General features: G+C 42.0%; 2 protein-coding genes across 4 annotated transcripts in view; both read right to left on the minus strand.

The window, feature by feature from the left end:
- The window catches only part of LOC146634607 (protein NLRC3-like), a 73,573-nt gene extending 67,505 nt beyond the window's left edge, over positions 1-6,068 (minus strand). Inside the window, exons 1-5 of one of the 2 annotated variants that reach the window (XM_085378046.1) lie at positions 5,980-6,068; positions 5,797-5,895; positions 5,547-5,645; positions 4,682-4,783; positions 87-322 (exon numbers count right to left, since the gene is read on the minus strand). In XM_085378046.1, the coding sequence (XP_085234172.1) occupies positions 87-322; positions 4,682-4,783; positions 5,547-5,645; positions 5,797-5,895; positions 5,980-6,068 (625 nt within the window). The remainder of the gene's footprint in view (positions 1-86; positions 323-4,681; positions 4,784-5,546; positions 5,646-5,796; positions 5,896-5,979) is intronic. The other variant, XM_085378055.1, reaches the window with a different exon arrangement.
- LOC146634600 (protein NLRC3-like) overlaps positions 1-24,551 on the minus strand; it is a 720,577-nt gene that overhangs the window by 273,794 nt on the left and 422,232 nt on the right. The gene's annotated exons all lie outside the window — the stretch shown is intronic.

The following is a 24,551-nucleotide window of genomic DNA, read 5'->3' on the forward strand; positions in this document are numbered from 1 at the left end:
AGAAAGAAAACTCTTCAATGTCTGAACAACACAAGAAGTCCAGTTTTCAGAAATGAGTCCATCAGCAGACAGATGTTCAGTCTTACTTTGTACACAGCTGCTCTGACTGGCTGTCTGCAGTCCAGCTCTGCTTCTGGATCTTTCTCCACACTGGGGACAGGAGGAGTCTCCCGATGAAGCAGACTGGTCCCAGTATGAGGAGATGCACTGTCTGCAGAACCAGTGTCCACAGCTGGTAGAGACTGGATCCTTCAGAACGTCCTGACACAAAGCACAGCAGGACAGCTGCTCCTCATCACAAACACCACTCCTCTTCCTCTCTCTGTGAACACATTTCTTTATCACTAAAACATTTACTGTCAGTGAAAAACATCCAGATGTGACCAAACTGCAGTTCCTCACAGTTCCTTTGATTTCATCAACACTAATGAGCTGCTCTTCCTGTCTGCCTGTCTCATTAAACACTGAGTGATGAATACAAACTCAACACTTCCTGCAGACTTCCTGACTTCACAATAAAAGCTTTCCATCAGAGAGACAGTTATGACTTTCACTGTTTTACAGCCGCTGTGTGCAGATTATCTGGGTCAGTTCACTCTGAAGCAGCTTAGAAGTGTCCGTGTAGAGCCGTGGTCTGACACACAGAGACTTCTGATTTTCTCTATTTAAACAAACATGATGAAGATGAGCAGGTTTCTCTTCTAGTATAAACTCTGTGTCTCTCTGGCTGGCTCATGATGGCTTTTTAGGTTTTATGTTTTGCTCTCTCCTGCTAGCGTTTTGCCTGCCTGGGTGGAGATTGTAATGGCCTCTCGCTCTTGGTCCACACAGTTATGATGATTACACCACCTGTTGCTGATTCACCTGGGCTTACCGGTAACCATTTAACGCTGCGGCATGGAGCAGTTTGTCGCTGGGACATTGACCCTCCTGTGTTCATGATCTCAGCTCCTTGCTAAGAAATCTCTCTTTTAATTCACCAGTTGGGTTAACTTTGTGTATACTTTGAGTAAATATTTCCCCGGACCTGGTTACAGACGCTTACCTGTGATTCCTGTGTGTGGCTGTGTGAGTGGAGAGCAGGACAAGAGTGACTGAAGAGGAGTGAGTGTGGACTCCCTTCCCTCTTTTCCCTGGAGCCCTGGACCCCCTCCCCAACTCACTGTACATATATAGAGCACTGTGGTTCACCTCTTTGGTAAATAAACTGTCACCTTTTTGTTTGTCAGAACTCAGTCTGTGCTTGAGTTCCTCTGTTAGCCATGACATTTTGTTGGTTCTCTCTCTTCAGGTCCCTGTAAGTGTTTGATCTAAAACATTATATTTATTCTGCTTTGATTGTTTTGTGTGCTGAGGGACATTGTTGCACGATCCACTTTTTCTTATCACTCAAATATCCTGATACTTTCAGAAAGTTGGAGAGCTCTCCTGGCTTGCTTAGTCTTTGCTCTGTACTGCAGTACTTGCACTGGTTTCACTGGACAAGTCTGCATGTGAATCTACAACTGATCTGACATTGTGGCACAAACACAGTAAACAAACTCTACGAGCACCTTGTTTCATGTGCAGTGGCTTTCTTCTCATTCTGTTACTGAACACTGTATGAAAAGCCTCTCACTGCCAGCATCCTTCCAGCCCCACGACAACAAGACCAACTCACATCTTCACAACACCAAGAATTTTTCCCCTTTTCTTTGGAGAAACTGAGAAGCCAATAGGATTGTAGCTCAAACTTGCCCACAGTCCTGCTTCATCACTGCTCACTCCTACCTGTGTTGGTGCTCAGTGGACAGTCATTAGGGTTGCCAACTCCCTGAAAAATAAATAAGGGACACCTCGTGGCCAGGGCCGGGCAACCTAGTTGTCTTCACCCTTCCCAGTGTGGTAGCTCTTTTTTGTGTGTGTGAAATTATTTTTTAACCATTTGACTTGAATTTGATTTAAGCAGATGCATATTCTATTCTTTGTGATATGACCATATGGGAAACAAATGATCATTTAGCCATTTATTTTTAGCTCAAAATGACAACATTAACACAGTAAAACAGGTCTCTTTCTTAAGCAGAAGCCTGTCATGCTTAACTTTTGAGAATAAAAGTAAATCTTTCTTTAAAAGAACTCTGTCCTGCTTAACTTAAAATTATATAAATTAATAGAAAGCAATAGAACGAAAAACATTCTTGTAACAGTGCACATATAGTGCATTTAGTGCAATTGGCTTCAGCTGAGGTATTATTTCAGCTTTTCTAATGCTAATCAGCTGCTCCTGTTTGTAAACCCTCTTGTTCCCATGATTACGCATCATAACTCATCATCATTATTCATCTATGTATTACTTTTATGTATTAGTCATCTATTTGTTGTAATCATCTATCCTTGCAGTTGTTTATTACACAAAATAAATTATATTATCACACTTCTGGCCACATAGCGCTGATATTCACTGCACATGCCCATATTAACCTTAACCAGAGGGTTTAAAAAACAAACCAGTGTCTACATACCATATCTGCTTCTGCCGTGGCCTGGTGGACAACAAATTGGTTAAGGGTTCCCCGAGCTTTCACGCCCCTCATGTTCTTCATGTGCCCACCATTAGAAGCATGCCTATGGAAAAAGTGCGCCGGCACACAGTGCAGTGCGCTTTATATGTGTTATCGTGCACTTTTCCAGCCAGGTGTTTTCCTTTTCCCATTCCTCCCTGTACTTTTGCAGCCTTTTTTTCTTTCTCTGAGCGAACAAACATTGCTGCTCTGATGCTGGGCTTACACTGTGCGATTTTTCGCCCATTTTGAGATGATTTTTGAGTCATGCGACCGATTTGGCGATCGGCCCAATTTTGGCCTTCATCGTGCATCGTGTAGTATACGTGGGGTAACGAGAAGCGATTAACACCTCACGACCAGCTCCCGATCATCAATCGCTCGTGAGCGTGTCACCACAGCCGTTCACACTGCTCACGCGCAAACACGTAAACGTTAAAAAACGATTCCGTTTTTTAAGGGACGGTTGGCAACCCTAACAGTCATAGCCTGCTGCTAGCATGAATGCTAAACATACTGCTGTGGATGATCAGCAGAAAAACATGTTGTCAGTTTGACTGTTTGCTGTATTTAAAGTGTTTTTCTCAGTTCGTCTGTATTCAAAGTGCATTCGGGGCTTTAGCTGACAGCTCTTTGTGCTAACAAACTAAACTCTCTTAGTTTAAGCCAACAGACTTTACCAAACACAAAGCCTGCTGCTGCCTCCATGGGTTAGCTTGTGTGACTGGTGTTTACACCAATGAAATCTAAATCACACTAATGTGTCCTCCAAGGTGTTTGGTGGGAGCACTGAGTGAAACATAAGAGCTCTGGTTAAGCCTCATCAGCTGGATAGGCTGTCCACCCTAGTCCAGGCTTTAACTCAAATCTCTGACTGGCTTTCTAACAGCTACCTTGTTAGAACAAGACAGAGACCATGATCATAGCTCCTCCTGATCTATATTCTAAAATCAGTCAAGTTGTTGCCCCTTTCTGTTCTTCTGCTGAGCCAAATATTCGAAATCTTGGAATAATATTTGACTCTTCTTTGGGCCTTGACTCACATGTAAAGTCTCTGTCTCGTTCCTGTTTCTTTCATTTAAGGAATATTTCTAAACTGCGACATATGGTCTCCTTAGCTGAACTGGAAAAAATTGTCCATGGATTTGTGTCATCGTGTTTAGATTATTGTAATTCCCTGTTTACCAGCTTGGATAAATCATCTCTTTCTCGCCTCCAAGCTGTACAAAACGCAGCAGCCAGACTACTAACTCGCTCTACCCAGCGAGCTCACATCACTCCTATTTTATGTTCTTTACATTGGCTCCCAATAGATTTTAGAATTCGTTTTAAATGATTGTTTTAACGTACATTTAACGTATTTATCCAAGCTTCTCACTAAATACACTGCTGCTCGCTGTCTCCGCTCACAGACTCAGAGTTTGTTGGTTGCTCCCAGAACACGTCTGAAGATGAAAGGGGGTGGAGCCTTTCAGTCTGTGGCACCAAGGCTGTGGAACAGTCTACCTCTACAACTACGTTTGGTTGACTCTGTGGGATCCTTTAAAAAACAGTTAAAAACTTTACTGTTTAAACAAGCTTTCTGTTGACCAATGCTGTTTACATTTTTATATTTTTAATTTAAATTTAAACTCTATATTGTGTATATTGTGCATTTTGCTATTTATCGTACTGTTTATTTTAATCTCTGTGTGCAGCACTTTGTGACTACCTGTCTATGAAAAGCGCTTAATAAATAAACTTTACTTACTTACTTACTAAAATAACAAACAGGGCTGTGAGAGCAACTGAAGTGATAAAAATACTGTTTGAAGATAAAAACACTTTGATGTTCTCTCGTCACCTAACAAAGTCCAAACCCTGTGAACTATTTTAGCTTTAATAATTGTGGATTCAGGTATCCTGAACCCATCTTTGGACATTTGTAATTAAATATTTTAAAACTCCATCAGAGACTCCTGATGTGGCTGTTTGGAGAAGGAAAAGAGGGACAAAGTGGAGCGTCGAGCTGAGGCTTCATTCACTGCAAACCTACAGTTGTGTTTCCTTATTTCTGCTGTTTGCATGTTCACAGCTGAAATAAAGCTGCCTCTTTGGGAAAACACAAACATGTAAAGGAGTCATCACAGGTCTCTGACCTCGTTGGTCCAGGTTCAGCACTGAAGTTTGGAGGTTGACCTTTGGACCCATCACTCCTCACAGACGGACAGCTGGATCCTGCAGACTGTGACCTCTGACCTCTGCAGACACAAACATGTTTTATTCAATGATCAATTCTCTGATAAAGTGATTGAAGCAGCTGTGATCACACAGACTGCAGATAATGCAGCTGTTTCCTGTCAGTAACAGTCCTCTTAGATTAGAGTTCAGCTTTTTACAGGAAAACAAATGTCCCTGAATGCAACAGTGAGACACAGTCTGCCTGTGTGGCTGTGATAGCTGCCGTTAGGAGCGCTCATGTGTTTGCAGTTAGACGAGGAGATGTTACCATCATGGACACGTTAACAAATCCTGCAGCATCACGTGGCACAAACACTTTGTGTTCCTGTCATCTGCAAGCAACAGGAAGTTCATTAATAAAGGTGGGATGGAGACGTGACTGTGATGGTTCTCCTTCATCCAGCTGTTACACACATCTGGGCTCACACGACGAGCCTTTGTCTAATACAGCAGCTGCTCTCTGAACACTTTTCTGAAGAGGAGCTGCACAAACCTTTGTTTGCTTTCTAGAGCAGCGTATCAAAGTCAAACTACCCACTGCTAGCAGCTGTTTCTATCATAGTTTAGGATCCAGATGTGTGAGGTCTAAATTTACACCTCTGATTAAAATACATAGTTAAAAACAGCCAATTGAGTCCAAATGTGTCTTAAACCAGATAAACTGACAGTTACAGCTGAGCCTGTGTGTCCTTGGAGACACTGCTCTGCTACAGAGATGCATTTTAGAAACCAGGAAACATCAAAATCATTTAAATCAGAGAGTTCTTGTTACTAACAGCTCACCTCTCTGCAGCAGACACAGGCTGGGATTTAAAACCAATGAATCGATGATTGGACCGGTCACTCTTTAAGGACACAGAGCTGGATGGTTTCTCATTGACGCTAAAAATATGTGAACATGTGTCACATCCAATGTGACCAATACATTACATAAAAAGTATAATCAAACTATGTAAATAGTATATTATTTAAATCGTTAAATAGTAAAAAGCTGATTAAAATTTCAAACATTTTAATACTGACATGAACTTACTTTTTGTCAGATGACTTTTTTTGCCCTAAATTACGAAAGAAATGCTTCACCCATTTGCTCTTAGAGGACACACTTCTGGGTGGAGGTCCAGGCGGGTTCCTGTGAATAATGATGCAGCAGTGATGTGAGTGCTGAGCTGTGACATGGAGAAGAGTCATGGACAGTTAGAGATGGTCATCTCACCTCTGAGCTTTGGTCTGGCTCTCATGTTCCCCACACAGAGTGCTTTTAGAGGGAGGGACTCCCTCCTCTCTGTCCTCACACTGATCCATGCTGCTCAATTCACATCAGCTCACACACACTTTCTACCTTCACCTGCAGAGGAAACACAAATCATTCATGTGCACATCAACTGAGAGCTGCAGAGGTCGTGTCTGATGTGTTGGACTAACATCCATCTGAGACGCAGCTTTCATCAGTTCACTACAAAAAGTGTCACAGAGCCCAGTTCAGCCTCCAAATCCTCCATTACTGTAGTCCTACAAAGCAGCAGGTCAAACATGGCTGCAGAGAGCAGCTTTATGTCAGTAACCATGTCCAGGACCGAGCTGACTGCTTACAGAGTTCATACTCTAACTGCTAGCTGCTCTGCTAGCTAAGCTAACTCAGTAACAGTGACTCTGACAGCAGTTACTGTGGAACAGCGGCCGAGCTCAGGACACATTCAGTGTGTTTAGTCTGAGTCCTGGACTCTGATTCAATGGATTCAATCCAGCTCAGAGTTTCATGTGTTCATCAGAATAAAATACATGTACTAATATAACAGAAGTAATGCTCTGAATGCAGGACTGTAATGGAGGATAAATAAGGTTTTTACAGCCTGAAAGAAACATTCAGTTCATATATTTGTAGACAGTGAAGCAGTTTTTAATACTGCAGCTGTTTCCTTCACCTGTGTGTGTGTGAGCCACACCTTCATGTGCTGCTTTAGAAATATGTGGTCTGACTGCTCAGACTGAGTCTAGGAGGAAAGTTCACACGCTGGAGAAAGTTTTGTTCCTAACTTTGTCAGAGTTCGGCTCCAAAGACGAAGAAGACGGAGCTCACAGTCTGTAGATGGTCCTCAGTGTGTGTGTTAAGCCAAGAGAGCACACAGGAGTGTGTTTATGTCAGCAAATCAGTGTGTGTGAAGAGTCTGAGGGAGTGTGTGAATGAGACTCAACACTGAACAGTCCAAGAAAAGCGTCTGGACTTCTTTAAGTTTAACTTAAAGAAGTCCAGACGCTTTTCTTTTTGTCTCCATAATGTCTCCATAATGCTGCAATGTTATCTGCCCCAGAAACACTGTGCAGAAGCTCTGATGGTGACACAGAAAAGTCACAGTGGAGATACTTCTGTCCACCTTTGATTAGACTCATTATAAAAAGGAAAAAACGTTTGAACACAGTCATGTTTCCAGTTCACTAACTTACATTTATTCCATGGACACTCACTCTAACCTGAACCACAGCTGCGACCATATTTGTAATAACTACAACCCAAACATCAGATGTTAATCGAAATTTTTTGCTCTCTCTCCTCCTTAAATGTGTTTTTAATGTTAGTTATAATTCAGAATTGGCGACTGGAATACGTATGACACATACGAACATCAGGAAATAAAAACTCGATAAATATAACCTCAGTAAATGAAGTCAGTGTACAGCGTGGAATTATTTTATGTCATAAGAAGAAACATATTCATGTTAACACTCACCTGCCTCAGCTCCACCTTCCTCCTCCTGCTGCTCTGAACGGAGGCTCAATACTTTCACTTTCACTGCACCTCCCTAAACACAGAGGATGCTGGGACTTGTAGTTGTTTCCTTCCGGTGTGGTCTTCCTCTTTGTTTGTTTGTGTTTGTGTTCAAGTTATTTCGATCATGTAAACATCAACAGAACACGTGAAGCCACACAGAGTTTGTATGTCGAGGTGGGTAGGAGGGTTTGAGGGTTTGGGGAGGGGTCAGAGGGAAGAGGTCTCTCAGTCTGGACAATCCACATTGATGGCATTGCATCTTTCAGCGTGTTTGTGGGTCAATTTGGATGCTCCAGGTGTAAGAGCAGCCACTCAGCCTCTACTGCAGATGTGTGTCACAAGTTCATCTAGTAGTAGGCTATGGCACTTGGCCACAGGTGGCAGCAGTGGACTGGTATTAAAACCCGATTCTTTGATCCCCATGATAGAACAGAGAAAACCCGACTCATAGTGGTCAAAACATTTATAATTCTTTATTCAATCATCTTCCGGAAGAGATCAGATGGGCCCAATGGCAGTTGTAGGATCTCTAACATTAGAAGCTAAAAATGTGTCTCATATAGGTGTTATTTTGGTACTTTACACGTCACACAGTTTCAGCAACTCCTTATATGGTACAAGTTTGTTTTTTCTATCTGGCTTCCTGTATTTATTAATATGCTTGTATATTTCTACACTAACTTCCTGTTTTTCAGTCTGGCTGAGCACTTAGTTTGTGAGTCAAAAGTGGCCTTGCTTTACAAACCTTCATTATTAAAGTACATAAAACAATATAATTAGAAAATAAGCACTAAGAATATATTAATTACATGACAGTTCTTCCCTTTTCGTGTTTCCTAAGAAACACGACATAATTCCTAATTTATCCCATTAAGTTTACCTGCATGTTAAAAGGCTAAAATATAACAAAAGAGATTATGCTAAACAAAATGAAACCTTTCAATTGCCCAACCCTATCTGTCCCCTCAACGGGTTTTATGTTTTCAATGTTTCATTATTATTTTGTCATAATTACTTCTATCCACAACAAATAAATAAAGCTCTAAGACAGCACCTGTGAAATGTGAAATGTCCTAAATCTACTTCCTACACCCCCTTTTTTACCCAGAATCCCAATTTAAACCCACTTCTGACTTCCCTCAGTGCTCACTGTAAACTGCAGATACAATCAGTTATATATATATATATATATATATATATATATATATATATATATATATATATATATATATATATATATATATATAAAACACCCAGCACGCCCCTGCGGGCGGTTTATCCTTCAAGCTCGGGTCCTCTACCAGAGGCCTGGGAGCTTGAGGGTCCTGCGCAGTATCTTAGCTGTTCCCAGGACTGCGCTCTTCTGGACAGAGATCTCCGATGTTGTTCCCGGGATCTGCTGGAGCCACTCGCCTAGCTTGGGAGTCACCGCACCTAGTGCTCCGATTACCACGGGGACCACCGTTACCTTCACCCTCCACATCCTCTCGAGCTCTTCTCTGAGCCCTTGGTATTTCTCCAGCTTCTCGTGTTCCTTCTTCCTGATATTGCTGTCATTCGGAACCGCTACATCGATCACTACGGCCATCTTCTTCTGTTTGTCTACCACCACTATGTCCGGTTGGTTAGCCACCACCATTTTGTCCGTCTGTATCTGGAAGTCCCACAGGATCTTAGCTCGGTCATTCTCCACCACCCTTGGGGGCATCTCCCATTTTGACCTCGGGACTTCCAGGTTATACTCGGCACAGATGTTCCTGTACACTATGCCGGCCACTTGGTTATGGCGTTCCATGTATGCCTTGCCTGCTAGCATCTTGCACCCTGCTGTTATGTGCTGGATTGTCTCTGGGGCATCTTTACACAGCCTGCACCTGGGGTCTTGCCTGGTGTGATAGACCCCAGCCTCTATGGATCTTGTGCTCAGAGCTTGTTCTTGTGCTGCCATGATTAGTGCCTCTGTGCTGTCTTTCAGTCCAGCTTTGTCCAGCCACTGGTAGGATTTCTGGATATCAGCCACCTCCTCTATCTGCCGGTGGTACATACCGTGCAGGGGCCTGTCCTTCCATGATGGTTCCTCGTCTCCCTCCTCTTTCTTGGGTTTCTGCTGCCTGAGGTATTCACTGAGCACTCGGTCAGTTGGGGCCATCTTCCTAATGTATTCTTGGATGTTCGTTGTCTCATCCTGGACTGTGGTGCTGACACTCACCAGTCCCCGGCCCCCTTCCTTCCGCTTAGCGTACAGCCTCAGGGTGCTGGATTTGGGGTGAAACCCTCCATGCATGGTAAGGAGCTTTCTTGTCTTTATGTCAGTGGCTTCTATCTCCTCCCTTGGCCAGCCTATTACCCCAGCAGGGTACCTGATCACGGGCAGGGCGTACGTGTTGATGGCCCGGGTCTTGTTCTTACCATTCAGCTGACTCCTCAGGACTTGCCTGACCCTCTGCAGGTACTTGGTGGTTGCAGCTTTTCTAGCGGCCTCTTCATGGTTCCCATTCGCCTGTGGGATCCCCAAGTACTTGTAACTGTCCTCTATGTCTGCAATGTTGCCTTCTGGTAGTTCAATCCCCTCAGTTCTGACTACCTTCCCTCTCTTTGTTACCATCCGACTACACTTCTCCAGTCCGAACGACATTCCAATGTCATTACTGTATAGCCTGGTAGTGTGGATCAGTGAATCGATGTCTCGTTCACTCTTGGCATACAGCTTGATGTCATCCATGTACAGGAGGTGGCTGACAACTGCTCCGTTCTGTAGTCGGTATCCGTAGCCAGTCTTGTTAATGATCTCACTGAGGGGGTTCAGGCCTATGCAGAACAGCAGTGGGGACAGAGCATCTCCTTGGTAGATCCCGCACTTGATGGTGACTTGTGCTATGGGCTTGGAGTTGGCCTCTAGTGTTGTACGCCACATCCCCATTGAGTTCCTGATGAAGGCTCTTAGGGTCCCATTGATCTTGTACAATTCTAGGCATTCCAGTATCCAGCTGTGGGGCATTGAGTCATAGGCCTTCTTGTAATCAATCCAGGCAGTGCACAGGTTGGTCAGTCTGGTCTTGCAGTCTCGGCTGATTGTTCTGTCTACCAGTAGCTGGTGTTTTGCGCCTCTGGTATTCTTGCCAATTCCTTTCTGTGTCCCGCTCATGTATTGACCCATGTGCCTGTTCATCTTAGCCGATATGATGCCTGACAGGAGCTTCCATGTAGTACTGAGGCAGGTTATTGGTCGGTAGTTGGAGGGGACCGGTCCCTTCTTGGGGTCCTTGGGGATCAGGACCGTCCGGCCTTCAGTTAGCCATTCCGGGTGTCTCTCGTTAACTAGCAGCTGGTTCATTTGTGCTGCCAGACGCTCGTGGAGTGCAGTCAGCTTCTTCAGCCAGTAGGCGTGAACCATGTCGGGCCCTGGTGCTGTCCAACTCTTCATACTGGAGACCCTTTCTTGGATATCTGCCACTGTGATGGCAGATATATTTATATATTTATAAAAAAAAAACAGCACGCCCCTGCGGGCGGTTTATCCTTCAAGCTCGGGTCCTCTACCAGAGGCCTGGGAGCTTGAGGGTCCTGCGCACATATATATATATATTAGAGATGGCACGATACCACTTTTTTATGTCCGATACCGATACCGATATCATAAATTTGGATATCTGCCGATACCGATATGAATCCGATATAGTGTTTTTTAATCAACAAAACTGTTTTTTAAATATCTTGCTGCATTTTGCAAGTCTGCAAGTTCATACTCAAGTTTAAAACAACAACTACACTAAAGCTATTCTGTTATACCTGTATGCAAAAAAAATGTTTCGTAGTTCAGCAATACTGGTCAATCTAATAAACTTAAACCTACACCATCCTCCCTATTCTGGTATTTTAAAGAGTACTTAGCATAAATATTAAGCAACCTAACTAATAGGGTTCCAACTCCCAGCAACAACAAAAATAAATAAATAAAAAATAGGGAACCACCCCTCACGCTCCACCTCATGATGCTTAATCGACGTAATCAACCTTAATTTGATGCAGTGTGAAAAAAATGCACAGAAATCAATTATTTTTCAAGAAATATTAAATAGATTCAACATCTTTCTTCAACAAAATTGCAGACTGCACAGATGGTACCTTCCCAAAGGAAAAAGTACTATAGCTTACTAGGGTATATTAGACTTAATAGTCACTATATACAGTAATTGACTTCTATTCATTTTGCATCAAATTAAAACTTTGGGTGTCAGATAATTATTTATTAAAAGCTTGACATTTTAAATGAGAATAAGAAAGAAAAGTATGTCTTTGTGCCCCCTTTTCCCTGTTAATGCCCTATCGGCCCCCCTGGCTAAACTTTGCTAGATCCGCCCCTGCACAGTTACCAGCCGTCAGCTACGTAGAAAAAGATCCTCGAGTAGAAAGTAATATTAAATAAATTCTAACAACAGCTGATCAAGCTTAAACGTGCTGCTGTTGTTCAGCCGCTGGTTTCCTCTTTCTGGTGCAAAGTGGGCCAAAAACAAACTAGAGACACGGACTCACGACAGAAAAGCTGATCAGCTGATCGTTAAGCAGTTTCATGATTGAAGTAGCAGCAAGAAGAGGCAGTCGCTCCATATATCGTTTGTTAAGCTTAACGCAGGAATGCTTTACAAACATTCAGAGATGGACTTACACACTTGCTTTACTTCTCTCGGGGATAACTTTGTCGGAGATGAAATGCCGGGTTGCTAGCGAAGCTCCAAATGCTATCCAGACCACCGACAGGTCCCGCATGCCACAGCCGCTCTATCACGTGATGCATACTGCTCCAACGTGCTAACGTTCTGAGGTGAGTTACGGCGTGTTGCAAGTTTTGTGAGGTGCTTTCGTGATATTTAATGGATCGGATTACATTTTTTATTTTTCTCCGATATCCGATCCAGTAATTTAGGTCAGTATCGGACCGATACCGATACGTAATATCGGATCGGTCCATCTCTAATATATATATATATATATATATATATATATATATATATATATATATATATATATATATATATAAGAAAAATCACCTTTGTGAATGGTATACCGGAGTCTCTGAGTGACGATGTCCTTTTACCTCCGGATAAGAACGATGTGATGAATACTGCGTCTGACAGCATAGAAGTTCAAAATGTGTTCACACAATACGTTCATCATAGGAACTTGAGCTGCATGTATTTAGTTCAGAATTTGTTTATGCAACAATTTCGTTGAACACTAATTATTTAACTCTGTTTAACAACCCCAGAGATAAATATCAAATTTCAGTTTTAGGTAGACAGATGTTTCCAGGTAATACAAAATACTTCTTAGAAGCTTTTAATGATGCCACATCCACCCCATACGGGTATCTTCTAATCGATTATAAATCTAAGACGCCTGACTATTTAAGACTCAGAACCGATTTGTTGTCAGATCGTCAAGTTGTTTATATCCCCAAAAAACGGCTAAAGCGGTAAAAAGGATGTCGTATTCACGGATGCAGAGAAACATTGCACTGTTGGAGTTGTTGTATAAATCCCCACCCAGCGTACGGAGGAATATTATTTGTAATGCAAGCATGGATTTTATTAATGCTCTGTGTGAGATATCGCTCAATGTTTTGAAAGGTGTTATCCCGCTGACTGATCAACAGTACTGTTAGGGAAAATATTCTAAAACACTTCTTCAGTAAAGACTGACTGATCAAAATGACTGATCAACAGTACAGACAGCTAAAAAAGAAGTGCAGTGGGAGGGGTCTTAGAAGGTTTGGGTGTATACACATACAAGCTGTTGCCATCCTGCTTAGTAGATGTTGGCTTGGTTATGTTGGATATCACATCAGACACTATGCCTGATGCTGCTGTTTTTAGGTGGGGTTTGACTATGCTGACTCCTTTTTTAAACAACGGTACAGCAATTCTAAACAGGCTGCTGAACAAACCTCCCAGACCTGCGCCACATTGCGTGCTGGTCCCAATATAACCATTCAATTCGCCACCAGCCTGAAAAACGGTATGTGTTGATTTTGGTCGTCTATCAAATCAATTTCTATGTCATGGATTAAGGATTTCGAGACCTGTGTGCAGTGTGGGCTGTCAAATTGAAGAATGGCTCCCCGACGGTCATCGTCTGTTATATTTATTGCTCTTAATAGCCGCGCATGGGCGTCACCCACAAGCTGGTAATCAACAATATCTGCATAAATAAAAATGTTCTATTTTCCGCCGTATACGTCTGCAGGATGTGGTGCGTATGTGTTTTTATAAAGAAGTACAAACGGGTCTTCTGATTTGAATCCTAAGATTCCTGCCAGTCTCCCTCTAAATGTGAGAACTGTGCCCCTAGGGCCCATAACACTAACATAGTTACTAACTTCACTGTATTGTGTTTTAATGTCGGTGTTATGTTTTAATGTTTTATTATCTGCGCCACAGATGCATAATGCCCCACAGACAGCTCAATCACGGTTATGGACAATGCTCCATTTGTGACTGGATCATAAATTTCCACTCGCGAATCTGATTGTGGAAAAGACAACCATAGTCTTGGGTATTGAAATTCTATAACACCGACCTCATACGGTTCATTTAAAACAATAGGTGTTATAACCTCAGGATAAAAATGCTCGGAAACTCAAGTGCCAAGTGCCTCTTTTTTTCTGCCAAGTATTTTCTCTATTTTAAACCTTTTGTTTTTGTCAATAGTCACCTGCTGTATCTCAGGTTCGTAAATTACACCTTTCACTGCAGCTCCTGTGAGATCCTCTAGTTTGTATACGGGAGGGTCTCTTCCTAAACGCTCCTTTATGGTAAAGTACTTGTCTGTGTAGGTCTGATGGTAACCCTTTCAGAATATGCCTCGTAGTTTAGATATTCTCTCTGTATCGCCCACATTAAATTTAAAAGTCACCGGTTTTTGGGGTTTCATTTTGTACAGGGTGTTAAAGACTGCTTTCTCATTATCTTTGCACACCTTGGTGGGGTCATTTTGATAGAGCTGTGATAAGACAGGTTATAGGACTGTACAAGATCTTGGATCACATTAACATATCTTGGCGAGTTAACTGATGTTAAGTATTTCCACATTTTCCCCTTTAAGGTGCGGTTAAAACGCTCTACCACACATGATTTCATTTCACTAAAGGTTGAAAAATGTGTGATGTTAAGGGAGCTGCAGTGAGGTCAGAGGTCAGAATCTGAAACAGCTCAGGTTTATATTTTAGAGGTTATAAAAAATCAAAATGTATTATTTAAAGAAACCTTTAAATAATAGTCATAATTATGATTATTATAAGAAATATCAAACATTTAAGTGGATTTTCTGTTACACATATTGTGTTAGCCCTGCAATAAACTGGCAGCCTGTCTTTGTCCTGTATCAGCTGGGATAGGCTTCATCCTCCTGCAACCCTGAATTGGATACATTGTATTCCAATTATGTAATCTGATCATTTACAAACTCAAGGTATCTAATCAAAATGTAAGTGATGCCGCCCTTGACAGACAGGGAGATTTTATTCCTCAAAGACCATCATCCAGTCGAAGTACTAGTTGCCACGTGGTCAGTGTTCTCACAACCATTGATTTTATCTCACAACTTGTTTTCACCAAAGAATTTCAGTAAGTAAATATTCTTCAATCTCTTTTTCCCCCCAGTGTCTGCAGATCAGCATCAGTGTCCACGTGAAGAACCTAGTTATGTTGCCAGTGTCAACCCAACAAAAGGTACTTTACCTTCTTGTATATATTGTGATTCCTTTACTTTTATATTTGTTGTTATAGTTGAGTTAGGCAGGGCTTTTGTGCAGTCCTAAGAAACATACTGCCTAGAGTGTTTTTCACTTTGTGGAAGAGTTTCTTTATTTTTTTTCTGTTAGTGTGTGGAACTGAGGTGCTTCGTCAGGAGCTCCTTCAGTTGTTGGAGGATGGAGAAGAGGACGCAGCCATGACTTGTGAGACGTTGTCTGAGTCAGCTGCTACTCACTGGGCGATCAGAAACATGGTGTCCTTGCTAAAGTGGAAAGAGGCCAGGCCTTGTCTTATAGACAATATGTTAGCTACTCTGGATCCACAGTCACACCGTGTGTGTCAGTGTGGCAAACAAGTAGTTGTGAGGTGTCTGGACTGCCTGCCTCTTCCATTCCTTTGTGCTGACTGTGATATTGCAGTTCACACACGCTTTGTCCTGCACAGCAGAGAGGCAGTAACAGGAGGGTTTTTGCAGCCTTCATCAGAGTTTCACAATCCAATATGTACGGTTTTTAAGTCTTATGCATTTATTGCTATGTACTATGAGTGTGTGCTGTTATTGTATATTTATTGTGTATCATTTAATTTCCAATTCTTTTTATATATATTGTGTGTTTTTAATGTTAGTTCGGCTGTTGCCTGTGCAAAGACCAGACTGTGTGTGACTGCCCAGCAGGTAACGTTGAGGTTTCACCCGGTGCAATTGTGGCTCTTGTAACCATAAATGGTAAGTTGCTCTTTTGTCACACAGTACATACACAATAGATGTGTTTGCAGGTTTTATTGCAAATTGTACATTGCTACATTGTTTTGAATTACCCTCGGCCCGCAGTATATGTGGGCACCTGTCAAAGGTCATTTGGATTTACCAGACCGCTTTGAAAACAACATGGGAAAAAATGAATGTCTTTGTTGAGCCATGACTGGATTTCTCCTTATCCTTCCTAAAGGCCGTTATAACCTTGCACTGCCAGTGGTGAGCTGCACCAGCTGTGGCCTAATGTGGTCCCCCTCAGTTAAGGACTTCCAGGGTGGTGGATATTGGCCTGGCACCTTAAATTTCTGCACCCTGTTTTCAATGGATGTCTTTCAGTCTTTCTATGACATTAAGAAGTTGCAGCAGGGATGTCACTTAAGGCCTTTGTCAAAGTGCTGGATGAACGAACAGCCCATTTTGGAAGGGTGAGTTTCTAAATTTGTCAAGTTTAAGGAAATTGTGCAAATCAATGTTTATGATGACTGTCCGTGAATATTCTGTTGTTTGTCCTCTACTTAAAAGACTGGCCGAATATCAGCTGATGCCTTCAGCAAAAGTTTCTTGGAGTGGAGTGCTGTAAAGTGTGAGGTGGACAGGATGTGCAAGGAGCCATGCTTTAGCTGCCCTGCCTGCACTCCAGACATGCTCGCCGTCTCAGTTGATGGAAACTGCAAGCTTTATCGCTTTCAATCAAATGCAAGGTACGTTATGCATTGTGTACATAAATCAAATATGGATTTGTACAAAAATTGTATTTTGATGTTTCTTTTCAAACAACTGTCACCGTGTTCGTTCAGCACTTCAGAGCAGGGGAACTTTGAAGGTGTCTTCATTGAGAAAGATGAGGAAGTTGCTGAGTTTGTGAAATACATCCAGAGACACACAAATGATGTAAGATACACATATATATCAGTGCTGTCAGCGTTAATCTTGTTAAAATGACGTTAACGCCATAACCATATACTCATACGTGTGTGTGTGTGTGTGGATACATATTTGGATGGGTGGATATTTATTTTGTTTTTCTCTTGGTGTTGTCGTAATATTATTTACTTGACTTTATCTTAATGTGTACTTCATTTTGAGTAGCTCACACTTGGATGTGCGAGGTATACTGCAGCTTGTAGTCTTGGATACGTTTAAGACATTTTGTTATAAGGTTGAATGAATTCAGCAGTCATGTATTGTGACCTCCTTTCTATAGATCAAATGGGGAGGTGCGTTTCAGGATGGGGCCGGTTCTACAGTTGGAGAAGAGGTGGAGCAAGTAAACAGTTTCCTGTCTAGGGCGGCCATCACAACGAAGTACATGTCTAAAGCAGGTGTGTGTCTGTGTGTGAGATTCCACTCAGTCTCCTGCTCATTCATTCTTATTTGTATACTAACTGAAATGCAGGGCGAACAGACATGCTGAGCCTCCTGGCTTTGGGCTGGAACAAAAGGAAAGTGGAACAACTGGGCCGCACTTTGAGCCAGAGATATCTAAAGGTCATTTTTTCAACACCCATTTTAATGTGTGTGGTAATGGGGGGGAAACACCAGTACTCTAAAAATGTCCATATGAATGACATTTATTAATGTATTCTTAGATCATAAGGATCTTTAGAGAACAAGTGGAGAGCCTGAATGCGAGCAGAAATGAGCTGGGTGTGGATGACGACACACTGCAGCAGTGGGCTGAAGGTGAGTCTCAATATAATGCACTCGTGTATAACAACAGGACCCACCATGGCCTCATTAAAGAACTTAGAGTTAAGATCTTTCTGACAGTGTCAACAAACAATGAAAAATAAGCTTGTAAAAGCAGAATTGATGGCAGAGTTGTTGCGTTTGATCAAATTGGATTGGACCTGGGTTGAAGTGATGTCGTACTAGTTGGTTTTATAAAGCTGAACACCAACATACTTGTTATCTCATGATAATGCAGCACATGAAGGCTCCAGATGTCTTATAATGAATATCATCAAGTCAGTGATTACAGAGTCCACTGTAGTTTGGTGACTGTTACTCATCCTGTGTTCTGATTAATATTCCTCTCACTTAGAAACGGATCAAACTGATGGCAGCCTTGGAGCGTTGCAGGCACGAGTAGAGGAGCTTGTCGTCATCATCAGAGTGCGAACACAAAGTCTTTACAGACAAAATGGTGTCACAGTTTCTTTGAAACGGACCGTTTGATGCTCAGTTTGTACAGCTCGTACAGCTACTTTGGAAACAGAATAAAATCAGATCCAGGTTTGTTTAAGCTGGATGTGATTTGTTCTAGCAAACGAATTGATGAGTGTAGATTAAAATGTAAATATATGCATTATGTGAAGGTGTTCCTTTTTATGATTATTTACAGATAGCAACAAGAGGCGACACAGAATTCACAAGGTCATCTTAGATGAGAAGAAACGCTTGGCGGCTGCTGTTGACGACTACAACAAGGAAACAAGCAACAAAGCAAATCGTATCCAGTGATGCCCTCATGCAGAGCGACGTTTGGCCCTGGCAGAGCACAAGTGAACGTAAGCTCTTGATTTCTAAATATCCTTTTTAAACAAACTCCCAGTATCTGAGCAGCAGTTGAATGTTTTGTTCTTGAATCATAATATGCTGCTATGTTTTCCCATCTGATGTTGTTAAACTGCAGCTGCTGCTGACCTCCGGACAAAGAGAAAGGTCTTTGAGAAGGTGATGGCTGTGAGGCGCCTGAGAGAGGAGGAGATGATCCTTTGCAGGGAGATGCAGCATCACTGGACAGTGTTGCAAATGCGATCTGTGGTGTTGGGGACAATCTCCTCAGACTGTAAGCACATCTTTTATTTATTTATATATTTGGTGATGAATTGATTGAAAATAATAGCAGATGCTAAAGTCTTACTGGATCTTTTACCTATATTTGGGTTGCTAGCTAACACTGCCTTCTCCCTTAAAAAAAGCTTAATTACATGATCCTAACTCCTTGTGTTTATGAGGTGAGTTTTTTTGTCTGTTTGTTTGTTTTACTTATATTTAATAGTTTTGTTGTTTTTACAGCCTCCCTTGTTGGCATGTCGGAGGATGCACAGAAAGGACTCCATAGCCTGGTTTAAAAACAAAGTGAACTGAAAGCTGAAACGCTCAAAGTAAAGGACGTGTACAAGAGAATCCTCAGCCACCAACCACTCCTGGAAATGGACTCAGAGGAGGAGGAGGACGTTTCAGACGATGAGAGTGATTTGAGCACTTCTGATGAAGACTGATTGTGTCATCATTGATGTTATGTTTGCTAGAATAAAAAGTTAATCACATCTGTTTAATGTGATTTTTATAATGTCTGTTTCAGAAATTGCTTATCAACAGACATTTTACATGTTGAGAAGAAAAATGTAATTCCCTTGGTGCAGTTGTTTACCCTGAATCATTCTTTCCCATCTAATTTAATGACTCGTGTACATGTTCAGATACAATAACATAATTTAATTCATGGGATGCTTTCTGGGCTGCTCAAATTACCACAAAATGTAAAAGCACCAGGCAGCACACTCACAAGGACATGTTTTGTTCAGTGTTTTGTTGAAGAAATCAACAAGTACAACTGAGATGTTTGCTGTAGTGGTGTGTTTGTTAAGAAGCATGCCAGCACACTGGTGAACTGACAGTCCCAGAATGCACCCGAGCCAGTGACTCGCCCCAGAACAAATGAAATTAATTATCTAGAAAGACAACCGTGATCAAAGACTAAGTAAAAGAGTAGGAAACAAAAGATAAGGAAAGGTACTGTGGGGTAGGAAAGAAAGGCCAGAGCTGTGCAAAATGACCTCCAGCAGGCCACAAATATGCACGTCTGTTCAAACGGTCAGATACTGACTCCATGAGGGTGGTATGAGGGCTCGACGTCCACAGGTGGGGGTTGTGCTTACAGCCCAACACCGTGCAGGATGTTTGGCATTTGCCAGAGAACACCAAGCTTGGCAACTTTGCCACTGGCGCCCTGTGCTCTTCACAGATGAAAGCAGGTTCACACTAAGTACTTGTGACAGAGTCTGGAGACATATTGGAGAACCTTCTGCTGCCTGAAACATCCACCAGCATGATGGTTGGGCAGTGGGTGACTAATGGTGTGGGTGGCATTTCTTTGGGGGACCGCACAGCCCCCCGTGTGCTCGGCAGAGGTAGCCTGACTGCCATTAGGTGCTGAAATTAGATCCTCAGACCCCTTGTGAGACTATATGCTGGTGCGGGTGGCCCCGGGTTCCTCCTAATGCAAGACAGCGCTAGACCTCATGTGGCTGGAGCGTGTCAGCAGTTCCTGCAAGACGAAGGCATTGATGCTGTGGACTGGCCCGCCCATTCCCCAGACCTGAATCCATTTGAGGACATCTGGGACATCACGTCTCACTCCATCCACCAACTGCACCACAGACTGTCCAGGAGTTGGCAGATGCTCTAGTCCTGGAGTCTGGGAGGAGATCCATCAGGAGACCATCTGCCACTTCATCAGGAGCATGCCCAGGTGTTGTAGTGAGGTCATACAGGCATGTGGAGGCCACACAGACTACAGAGCCTCATTTTGACGTGTTTGAAGGACATTACATCAAACCAGATGAATGATTCTGTATTGCACTGATCAAGGAACCAACCCAATAGGAGCTAAAGGCATCCTCTTCACATTACTTAACATAGTGAGTTTATACTATGTTTAATGTGCATTTTCTTCATCAGTCTAGAACATAACATGTTAGCGCTCCCTGGTTCTTTTTGGAGACAGATCCTGAGACAGCAGGCAGCTTTGGAGAACTCATGCCAGCTGTGGTCATTAAGGAATCCTTTGATTTAATATTGATTTCATGACAACTATCCTCAGGCACATATTCCTGGATATATACAATGACACGAGTAGACACTAACCCCCAGCAGTCTGGTGCTATGACAGCATAACTAAGGGCTGACCTGAACCAGCCCCAACTATAAGCTCTATAAAGAAGTAAAGTCTTATGCCAACTCTTAAAAGTCTTGACCATGTCCACCTCCAAAACTCATAATGGACTTTGGAGGTGGACAGCTATCAAGCTCCTCACAGAAGAGCAGCTTGACAGCTAACAGCTCCCAATTTAGTTTAGTCCAAATACATGAATTCAAATTGAGGTGATAACTATTTATCAACAGTATGAATGTCTGTTCCCGTCCAACAAAGTTGTTACTACATACCATGTTGAGCAGGGCTTCCACTTGACTTTAACTTCTTCTTTTTCCTGAAAAACATGATATAAACAAACAATTAATTCAGAAAGACATGCAGGTTGCATACAAAAAGGAGCCTACAAACATTTGTGTACTGTTGAATGGCTCAATATATTATACAGTTAGTTTACAAAAACACAAGAACCACTACAATGCTTGTACTGCCAGCATCGAGTGCATGTCAGCAAAGCAACACTGCTTACATTGTGGCTCACAAGCTCCACTCCTTTTCATCAAAACCAAAATTTTATCTACATTCTGTTTTTTACACTTTAAATCCCAGTTAGGTTAAATATTACCAGTAGCTTTTCAGATAAAACAGTAATAAAGTCCTAATGGTTTCATAAATCTTCATATTTTTTTTCATATAAGCATCGGGGACAAGGCTGTCTTGCAACTGTTGAGGTCACTAGTGTGCGCCCTATTTCTTCCAGGATCACTCTTCATTTGTAGGTTTTAGTGGACTCCTACTACTGTGAAGTGGTTTTCATGGGACAGGGGCTTGTATTCCAAGATCTGGGAGATTGTAGAAATGAGCTGTGATGCCCTTCTTGCCATCTTTCCAGAAATATCAGTGATCTGGAAGCTGTTAGGCTGACTTACAGCAGCAGCACTTTCTGCACCTGCAGAAACTCCAGGACACATTTACTAACAGTGTTTGTTGCTGTGTGTGCTGCAGCTGCAGCTTTGAATTTTTTTTGAGAGCTAATATTTTGGCTTTGGTGTCTTGTTATGAAATGTACAAGAGTAAGAGTGTTAGCATGTGTGTCAAAGCTACGTTTGACTGGGAAACTCAAAGCTCAATAACCTGTATCAACAACAATTCACTGCAGCCTGTGTAATATTTGATGCATCATAATTTATTCCAGTCTATCTTGCAAATACATGTTTGCGTTGCAATGTCATGCACAACACACACAACTATTAGAGCCTTAAGATCAAACCTGCGTCATTCTTTTGGTCCACTGCAGTGTAGCAGTCAAACAAGGAGAAGTGAAGTGGCCCCAAATGGCCAGGATAGAGATCAGAGGGTTAATGCGTAAAATGCATAAAAATATTATTGATTACAGGATAATACATTAATGTTAATATCAACAATAAGCTTTTTACTCTGAAGTTACAAGTATAAACAATGCTGTTGCATTTACACTTACATTTTTTACTATAAGTATGGAAACAAGTGAACAGCATTTTATAATAAGTTTAACTGGAATTCTGTACACTGAAAAACAAACAACAGATAAAAAACACAAACAAACAGCCAGTGCCTTCATCTGTCCATTAAATGTCAAACATCGCTTTGACCTGTAGTCTCTGCTCATCAGCACATGCTTTTAAAAAGAGCTCCATGTCCTCTGCAAACTGAAAAACAAAGAGGAAGAAGTCCCTCTACACAAAAACACTGTGGATGACAGGCCAGGCAAACATCTATTGACCTGTTTGAATGCCTCCTCATCATGTGAGCCTTGAAGTTTTTTTGTAAGAAGACTAAGACCACAGTGAGGACGTTTCATTTTCATGGACTTTCCACAAGCCCCAGTTTCATTTAGCACAGAGGGTGGAGCACATGAATGTTCTACCCAAGATTCAGGAAATGGTTTAGATGCTGGAGACGAGACATGGAGAGGGAGACGAGGCTCCACGGAGAGTTCAGTGGGGAGCAGTCCTGAATGCTGACATGACAATAATTGCCTTGCCATATCCCCACGCTGTATGACTGTCATGTTACAGAAGGGCAGTGAAAGTGCACCGGCACATCATTTTGTCTGTAAGAGAGAAAAAAAGAAAAAACATGTAATTTAAATGTAGTTGTATAGAATGCAGTCAGTTTATCTAACAATCAGATTGTACATATTAACAAAAATATCCAAGCCGTCCTCAATAATGAAAGCAAAATGGTGTGGATCACAAGAGCTGTCAGGAAATGTGGTGAACAGGAAAAATATTTAATGAAAACACTTTTTTCTCTCGCTGATGAATGAACTGAACTGTACAATGTGAAAAATAACTTTTAAGTCAACAAAGACCTGCAGAGGTGCTGAAAAGAAGTGCATATTTATGACTTTAACTATGAGGTATATTTAATACCAACATACCTTTGAAAGGCAAAGCACTTTGAATGTGTCCATTTATATGCTGCTCAATCTTTGCCCTGACAGCAGGGCTGAGAGTGGGGCACAGAGGGCAGTGAAACAGCCAACACGTGGTGCATTCCTGCAATTCTGGCCTGGAGGCAGAACTCCAATTTGATATTTGCATCTAAAACAGAGAGAAAAACAGATAAACACCATATACACATTTAAGTTCAGGTTTTAGCAGAAATAACACGTTACAGTTAGCATGTAAGAGATTTGGGAGAAAATTCTTTACAAAAACATAATTTACAAGAAACTTTTATTTGTGACATACGTATCTATTGACATATAAAAGACAACTGAACAAAGGCTAACTAACATCTTGGCAATAAAACAGAATAAATAGAGAATATTAGTATTTATACATATATAAAACTCTCTGTGACGACCTTTACAATGTTTTTGCAGGTGGAATGAGAGACATGAATAAAGTGCAATATGCAGTAAATGGAACAATGTGCATTGATGTTACAGATCGTGAAAAGTAGTGAAGTGAATTTGTTCATAACAAGCAAAAATCAAATACGTTTGAAACTGACCACTAAATGCTAACCAGAGGTGTCAAAAGTGCACATTCTTACTAAAGTTTAGATACCTCGGGGGTCTGACCGTTGTTGTAGCGCTAACAGGGGAGGAAGCCAGAGTCCCCTGAGAGGACCCACACAAACACGGGGAGAACATCCAACCTCCACAGAGACTCTCTCTGCACTAAAAGCACAAAATAAAAATCACACCGTCATGTAATTTAAGAAACTGGTCTTAGAAAACAGTTAATCTAATGTGTCCACATGGAGCCCGTGTTAAGGTCCGTACTGGGCTTCAGAACATCAAGTGAACAACGTCAGATGGGACCTGGGTGCGTTGTCTCCTGATAGAAAGTGCTGAGGATCAGAAGGACTCAGGGACAACACGATATCTGTCCAGCAGAGGGCGGCATTATTCCAAACGGCTCCATCCTAGAAACATGATGTGGAACAGCTGACCTGTAGATCTGCTCAAGAACAATCGTCACAGTCTGATCACAGTCAGTCCCACGTCTGCCATGTTCTCAGCTTCCTTTAGTACAGGTAGCTTTAATGATCATTTCAAGTGTGGTTGTTTCATGGAAACAGAGAGCAGACTGCAACATCCGTGGCAGCCACCTCTAACACTCTGATGGACGTGTG

This window comes from Diplotaxodon limnothrissa, linkage group LG3 (genome assembly GCF_057381915.1).
Source record: "Diplotaxodon limnothrissa isolate DT_005_m linkage group LG3, D_limnothrissa_male_GT1.1, whole genome shotgun sequence".
NCBI lineage: Eukaryota > Metazoa > Chordata > Actinopteri > Cichliformes > Cichlidae > Diplotaxodon > Diplotaxodon limnothrissa.